The sequence below is a fragment of the Acyrthosiphon pisum genome, chromosome X (assembly GCF_005508785.2).
Source record: "Acyrthosiphon pisum isolate AL4f chromosome X, pea_aphid_22Mar2018_4r6ur, whole genome shotgun sequence".
In the NCBI taxonomy this organism is placed as follows: Eukaryota; Metazoa; Arthropoda; class Insecta; order Hemiptera; family Aphididae; genus Acyrthosiphon; species Acyrthosiphon pisum.
In genome coordinates, this window is record NC_042493.1 from 70,793,706 (window position 1) to 70,802,246 (window position 8,541).

The window sequence follows — 8,541 nt, forward strand, 5'->3', positions numbered from 1 at the left end:
TTTGTTGTGATTGTATAATATTATTCGTGGGTACTTGAAACTTCTAAAGTATACTATAATATATCTATGATAGTACCACGGTTTTTTGTTGATGTATAACGCGTTATAAGTACCTAATGGATATTGTGATATGATTAATTTGGAATTTATTATAGGTACCTATATATAGGTCAATTTTTTTTTTTAATACCATAGATATATGTATAATATATCTTATACCTAGATAATATCTATAAGAAAGTCAAATTAAGTTTTTATGATCGTTTGAAATTCAAATTTTTACAACATTGGATATTTGCTCTATTTCTCATGTGACAAAATTCTTATTTTATTGTAATTAAAAAACGAATGACTGTAGATATTTGAAAATTTTATTGAATGTTTATATTAGCATTTCCTATACACCATACAATTTTGAAAATATTTTGACTCTTTTTGAGCTGTTTACGGACATTTTCGGTTTTCAATTTTTTTAGTTTTTTTTTTCTATAAATATCAATAAAGTTTTATCTGTTGGGCCAAAAAATGTAAAAATTTAATACAAAGCTCCTGACATATTGTTACAATATCAGTTGAAAAATATTAAAAATACATAGGCACAATTTTTTTTTATAAGCATTTAAAGATCGAATTTCGACAAAATTCATCAAATTTTAATTTGAATAATTATTTTGTAGTTAAAAATGTATAAAATGTTCAACTTTGTATCTAAGAATTTAGAAGAAGATTCCACGTAAATAGTTAATTCTGTTACAAAAAAATCTAAAAAATACATTTACACAGTTTACTTTTATAGTCATTTTAAGTTCAAATTTAGACAAAATTACATATTGTATAACGCGTTATAAGTACCTAATGGATATTGTGATATGATTAATTTGGAATTTATAATAGGTACCTATTATAGGTCAATTTTTTTTTAATACCATATTTTTATATTATGGCTTATACCTAGACTGATATAGCGTCTCCGCTCAGAATCGTTTTTCTTATACAGTGATATTATATCATTAAATTCAAATTTAATACTGTTCATTATACAGTGACCCACTTCTAACCTACTGTACAGCAGAGCGACATCCACTTACCCACCTTTTTTTTTTTTGATAAAGGTAGACAAACATATGAACATCTTAGATTTAAAATGAAAAATTTTTATGAATTATAAACTCAAATAAAATCCTCAAATAAAAAATCTTGTTTGGATTGAAAAATAATAAACAAATCTTGATAAAATTTTTTTTATTTTAGTTCTTTTTATTAAATATAGTTTTTTTTATTATATTTACATTTTTTAATTAATACAGATTTTTTTATTCTTTTTAGATTTTTAATAATTTTTTTTTAATTTCTTTTTTGATTTGTTATATCAATAAACTTTTTTTTATCAAATATAAATTTTTTCTTCAGTAGATATTTTTTCATAATTTGTATTTCAATACAAAAAAATGTGGGCAAGTGGATGTCACTCTGCTGTATAGTAGGTTCAATTCAATGATATAATATCATTGTATAAGAAAAACGATTCTGAGAGGAGACTGAATCTAGGTATAAGATATATTATACATATATCTATGGTATTAAAAAAAAAAATTGACCTATATATAGGTACCTATAATAAATTCCAAATTAATCATATCACAATATCCATTAGATACTTATAACGCGTTATACATCAACAATAAACCGGGGTACTATCATAGATATATAATAGTATACTTTAGAAGTTTCAAGTACCCACGAATAATATTATACAATCACAACAAAATAACTAGAATAGTTATTCCAGGTTTTTTAATATGTAATTTCGTCCAAATTTGAACTTAAAATGATTATAAAAGTAAACTAAGTTTATGTATTTTTTAGACTCTTTGGTAACAGAATAAACTACTTACGTGAAATCTTGTTTTAAATTTTCAATCCTTAGATATAAAAGTTGAACATTTTATGAATTTTTATCTTGAAAATAATTATTCTATTTTAAATTTGATAAATTTTGTCAAAATTTGAACTTCAAATGCTCATAAAAAAAATTGTACCTATGTATTTTTAACATTTCTCAACTGCTATTGTAATAATATCAAGAGCCTTGCGTTAAATTTTTACACTTTTTGACCCAACTGATAAAACTTTATTGATATTTATAGAAAAAAAAACTAAAAAAATTGAAAACTGAAAATGTCCGTAAACAGCTCAAAAGACTCTACTTATTTTCAAAATTGTATGGTGTATAGGAAATACTAATATAAACATTCAGTGAAATTTTCAAATATCTACAGTCATTCGTTTTTTAATAACAATAAAATAAGAATATTGTCACATGAGAAATCGAGCGAAAATCAAATGTTGTAAAAATATGAATTTCAAACGATCATAAAAATTTAATTTGACTTTCTTGTAGACTATTTTTTTTTTTGATAAAGGTAGAAAATATTATGAGGAATCTTGTATTACATTTTCAAATCTTAGATCTAAAAAGGAAATTTTTCATGAATTACTAATTCAAAATAATTTGCAAATTATCGTCATTTTTACGTTTTTTGTCAATTTTTGAACTTTAAATGCTAATAAAAAAAAACTGTGACTAAGAATTTTTAATATTTTTCAAATATCATTGTAACAATATAGTAGGAGCCTTGTATTAAATTTTAAATTATTTTTATTAAACAAATAAAGTTTTATTGACATTCATAGAAAAAAAAACTAATAATATTGGAAACTGAAAATGTCCCTAAATAGTTTAAAACAAATCATAATATTTTTAAAATTGTATCATGTATAAAAAATGGAAATATAAACAACCAGGGAAAATTTCGTGTATCTACGGTCATTTGTTTTAAAGTTACACCAAAAACCAAAATCAATTTTTTCGAAAACAGATTTTGCGTAAAAATTCCCGTTTTTCCTTAATTTTTCTTTTGTTTTTCACGGCGCTTTTGAAAACTATTGGAAATTTCAAATTTTGACGTCCTGTTCAGCACCAATCCCATCAAACAAGATACTGTTGAAGAAAATTGAAGCAGTTTTACTGTCCCAAACCGTGATGACAGACACAAAAATAAAAAAAAAATTTAAAAATAAAAATAAAAAAACACACATCATTGAAAAATCAATACATTCATCATTCCACTCAGAATCTAAAATTAGGGTTGTTCAATATTTTTGTTTGAATTTATAAATAAGTAAAAGTATAGACATGTATGCTACCTAGTAAAATGTCCTCGAAATTCAAATCAAAGACATTTTCCTCTACCTATGTTAATAGAATTTATTATAATACATATATTATTATAATATGTATATTATTTATTATATGTATTAATTTAATATTTACTTTACTAAATTAATAAAAATAATTAAATAATCTATAGATATAAACAAAATAAATAAATAAATACAGTTCAAAATATCCAAAGTTAGTCCTGGGTAAGCCATAAGCAGTGCAAACTACAACGCAAATAAAAGGGCCCCAATGCGCCATCCAAGTTGTTTTTTTTTTTTATTAAATAATTTTTTTTCCATACAAAATACAAACCATTTAAAAAAAAAATCAAAATATGTATTATTAAGTAAAAGAGTTTACAATATGTACTTATAGATTAGATTTTATTTGTATCTAACACCATATAGTTTTAGTACTGTTGTTTCCGATGTTTTTTCATTGGAATTGCTTATATCAGTCGGACCACAGTACACTGCTTATATTTATTATAATAACTAAACAATGTATTAGTTTTATGTTATTATTATCAATAAATACCAAACTGTTATAGAATAAAATAGATTATGTATATTCTTATACCTCAACTAACTACTCAGAGCCATAATAGTAATACTCTCGGTATTACTATCACTAATCTATTCCTATCACTAGCATTGTGCGTTGTGAGTAGAGGTACAGGACACTTATCAATATTAAGTTACTGAGTGATTGATTTTTACAATTATATAATATAATATATGGTTAAAGCTATAGTTTTTACTGCCATCAACCCTCTATATCATTGGACTGACTTTAATTTACAGGGTCCATCTATAAGTAAAGATGAGTTAAACAAATGCGGATACCACGTCCTCTTAAGTATGAATTATAAATACTTAAAAGGATGTTTCACCAGCATTAATAATTGTTGTCTCCGACTTACTAACGCATTATATACCAAAATGCTTGTCCTGCAGTTCCAATTTTGTTAGGTTTGCTTAAATCTTTGAGTAAATTTACATAGTATCAAACTTCATTATAATAACATTTCATATTGTGTTCTGTTGTTGGTTTTTTACAATATTTTAATTTGCAAGTGAGTTATGAGTATATAAAATATTAATATTTGAAAATGCTCATAATTCACTTAAAAATTAAAGTTTAGTAAACAACCAACGAGAGAACACAGATGTCAGATAATGTTCCTACATTTAACTTCATAATAGGTCAATTAAATCTATTATTTTAAGTTACAATGACAAGTTACAACATTTATAATTAGAAATCATTAATTACTATTAATTACTAAAAAAAAGTTTTGCATAAAAAAATACGTTCTACTAATCACACAATGAAAATATTTAATAAAATATTTTTAATTTTTATATAGTAGGTAATAATTTGTTATTTATAACTTATGTTAATTTTGTTTAGAAAAATGAATAAAACCATCAAAATAGATCCACAAGATGCATACTCAAGTTCATCAGACAAATCTCCAATCACTATTCTAAATGAATATGCAGCCCAAAATCACCTTGTTGTTCCTCATTACAGTCTCATACACGATGGTTCTTCACTAAGTATAGTTAGCTTTAAATATAGTGTGAATCTGGATAAATTTGTAGCTGAGGGCAAAGGGTCTTCCAAAAAAGAAGCCAAACAATTGGCAGCCTCAAATCTTCTTAAAAAAATTATCAATGATAAACCCCAGTTATTGAATTCTGATTTTAAGGAGTGCGCGATCTCTTCATACGGTAACAATATTAAACTAAACACTTTTTTTACAAAAAAGAATAAAACCATTAAAGTAGATCAACAAGATATGTCTGCATACTCAATTTTATCAAACAAACATCCAGTCGCCATTGTAAATGAATATGCAACCAAAAATCACTTTGTTCCTCATTACAATCTCATATATGATGGTTCTTCACTAAATATAGCCAGCTTTAAGTATAGTGTGAATCTGGATAAAATTGTAGCTGAGGGCGAAGGGTTTTCAAAAAGAGAAGCCAAGCTATGGGCAGCCACAAATCTTCTTAAAAAGATTTTCAATGATAAACCCCAGTTATTGAATACTGATTTTAATGAGTGTGCGATCTCTCCATATGATAAAAATATTAAACTAAACGCTTTTTTTACAAAAATGAATAAAGCCAATGAAGTAGATCAACAAGATACGCATGTAGACTCAAGTTTATCAAACAAACAGCCAGTCACTATTCTAAATGAATATGCAACCAAAAATCACCTTGTTCCTCATTACAATCTCATATATGATGGTTCTTCATTAAATATAGCCAGCTTTAAGTATAGTGTGAATCTGGATAAATTTGTAGCTGAGGGCGAAGCAACTTCCAAAAAAGAAGCCAAGCATTTGGCAGCCTCAAATCTTCTTAAAAAAATTATCAATGATAAACCCCAGTTATTGAATACTGATTTTAAGAAGTGCGCGATCTCTTCATACGGTAACAATATTAAAGTAAACTATATTGGACAATTGGAAAATATCGTTGTAGAAAAGTGTCAGAACATATCAGGATCAATACAAGCCTTGGAAAAGCTCAATACGTTTAAAACATGGCCGATAAAAAAATCTATAACCAAGCATCCAACCTGCGAAGATTATCATGTGGTTTTAAAAAAAACTGAATGGAAACAATCAGATACATTAAATATGATTGTTAATCAGTATACAAAAAATGATGAATTAGATTTACCTGAACCTTTTAACATTTTAAAGAAAATTATCGCCGAACATAAAAATATGCACTTTAATTCAAGAATTGAAAAGCTTAAATTGGATTCTAATAACTATTATTATTCGTGTACTTTTGTTTTAACTGATGTATACCCTAATGTTTACGGTTGGGGTGTGGATACAAATTCTGAAATGGCTCAACATATTGCTGTAAAACAGTTGCTCATTAATATTTGTATATTATTAAAATAAAAACATTTGTTTTCTTTTTATCCTGGTGTTATTTAATAGGCTAAGCACAATTTAAGCATACATGTTTGTGCTAAGTGCTAACTCTTATGCCAATGCCTGATTTAATTTATTTCAAATCTATAATACCAGACATGAATCGTGATATAAGCGATTATTTTACAGATAGTTTAGTTTTGAGGAAAGGAAAAGAATTAGGGATAAACACAGTAATCTGTAAGCTAACTTACATTTCCCATTTTGTACAATAGACTAGTTGAACACAAGAGACAACAACTTTCTTGAAGTATTTTTCGCCACAATTATTATAATATACTTTATTTTAAATTAAACAAAAATGTATAGTCATACCTATCAACATTTAGTTTATCTAAGTTCATAACTGTTAGGTATATTAATTGAACAAGTTATTTACAAACAAGCAATACCTACTGTACCTAATCCACCATTTCCAGTAATCCAGTTCATATAATATTACTGAATTTACTGGACTGGAGAGACTATGCGGAGGGATCATCTGTTTGCCACCATATACCACATCTTCAAATATTATGTCCTTTGAATATGTAAAACTGCAAATATTGTAGATAGTATGTTAAATGAGTACCTAGGCACTAAATTAAAATATTTACATAATATCTATGAGGTAAGATTGATTAACTCATATAATAAAACTACGTACTTAGTACACTAATACAGAATATTTTGTGTATAGCAGTAGATTCTTATTATGTCAAACGTTGATGTCTCAACTATTTTTTTGTAAGCTCAAACTCAATTGAAATTACCATTACAAAAAACTCGATATCTCAAACTTTTTTTTCTGTTCCCATTGAGTTTCGACATAACGAGAGATTACAGTAATAACTTTCACTAAGATATATTTTAGCAATTTATTGAAGATGCTTGAAAACAATATTATTTTAAACAATAATACAATTATTTTTAGGTTGACTTAGGTAATGAGATTATTTTTGAGCATATATATTTTTTCATATTAAAATAAATAATAACAAATATTAGTAGGTATATTCAATATCACATTTTCTTTTATTATATTTTAAGCAAATAGTTAATTTATTATTAAAATATTAAATAAAGCAAAATATATGACTTTTGTATTAATTAAGCATAGTATATTAAGTTACAAAAATAATGAAAAATGCTTGTTCTTAAAGTAAATAAATATTAAGTAATGAACACGGTTACAAAAATAAATGGTACAATAAAATAAACTTAAGTCTAAGATGTCTAGAACTAAACAGATATAAAATAGTGAAACACAAAAACAAAATAAAATTATACAACAAATTAATTTTAAACATTATAAATACATACATTATCGCATAAAATGCATACAAACACTTAAATACAAAAATATTGCTTATATAGATGTATGGAACTTCTTTATTGTTTTATAGTATCTAATACCCTTATTATTATTATTTTTTTCATCAAGCTTTAACTCAATGGTTTATAAATATTATAGACCTAATATAAAGATATGAATTGAGTATTGACTGTTGAGAGAGCAATTTGGAGGAAAAAATTGTTCGAAATAGATAGCATACAACTTGATACATCTATACTTATTAGTTATTAACAGTGAGCAAGAAAGAAAAGTTAAACGAAGATACCTAACAAGAATTTTGGAAAAGATAGCATCCATAAGTGGTTCTTAAACTTTTGTGACCCCTGTAAAAATAATCTTTGAAGGTACGGACTCCCAAATTTATGAGAAAAAAGTGTAATTTCAATAATTCCATTTTTCACATTTTTAATAACAATTGCAAATATTTTTACACAAAATTTTCTTTTTTCATTACAAACAATCCAAAAATATCTATAATAAATTAATAGTGAGAGTTATTATCTGTGTATCTTGTGTGTGTTTGTATGACCAGAAAGATGTTAGTAAAGATAACCCCCCCCCCTCCCAAAGGCGCCAGTAACTACATGTTAAGAGGACGCTACACCCGCATTTGTTGTCTCCGTCTTACAAACGCGTAACATAGCAAATTTACGCTCAGCAGTTCACGTTTTATGCCATTAGCTTAACAATTAGAGTGTATCGACCTATTATGAAACTTGATGGTAAGAATATTATCTTTGTTTGTATGTGGGTTTTTTACGATAGTTCAATTTTTAAGTGAGTTATGAGCATTTTTAATTTACGGTATATTGTATACGTATAACTTGCTAATAAATTGAACTATCGTAAAAAACCAACATACAAACATAGATAATATTCTTACCATCAAGTTTCATAATAGGTAAATTCACTCTAATTTTTAAAGTGACTAAGCTACATGTGTTCTGCTGAGCGTAAATGTGCTATGTTATGCACTTGTAAGACGGAGACAACAAATGCGGGTGTGGCGTCCTC

The 8,541-nt window shown here is 25.9% G+C and overlaps 1 protein-coding gene across 1 annotated transcript in view; it reads left to right on the top strand.

Annotated features, from left to right (window-relative positions):
* LOC100572663 overlaps window positions 1-6,178 on the top strand; it is an 8,205-nt gene extending 2,027 nt beyond the window's left edge. Inside the window, exon 2 of the mRNA XM_016807371.2 lies at window positions 4,637-6,178. Within this exon, the coding sequence (XP_016662860.1) occupies window positions 4,641-6,158 (1,518 nt within the window). The 5' untranslated portion in view covers window positions 4,637-4,640 and the 3' untranslated portion in view covers window positions 6,159-6,178. The remainder of the gene's footprint in view (window positions 1-4,636) is intronic.
* Window positions 6,179-8,541: the final 2,363 nt, after the last annotated feature.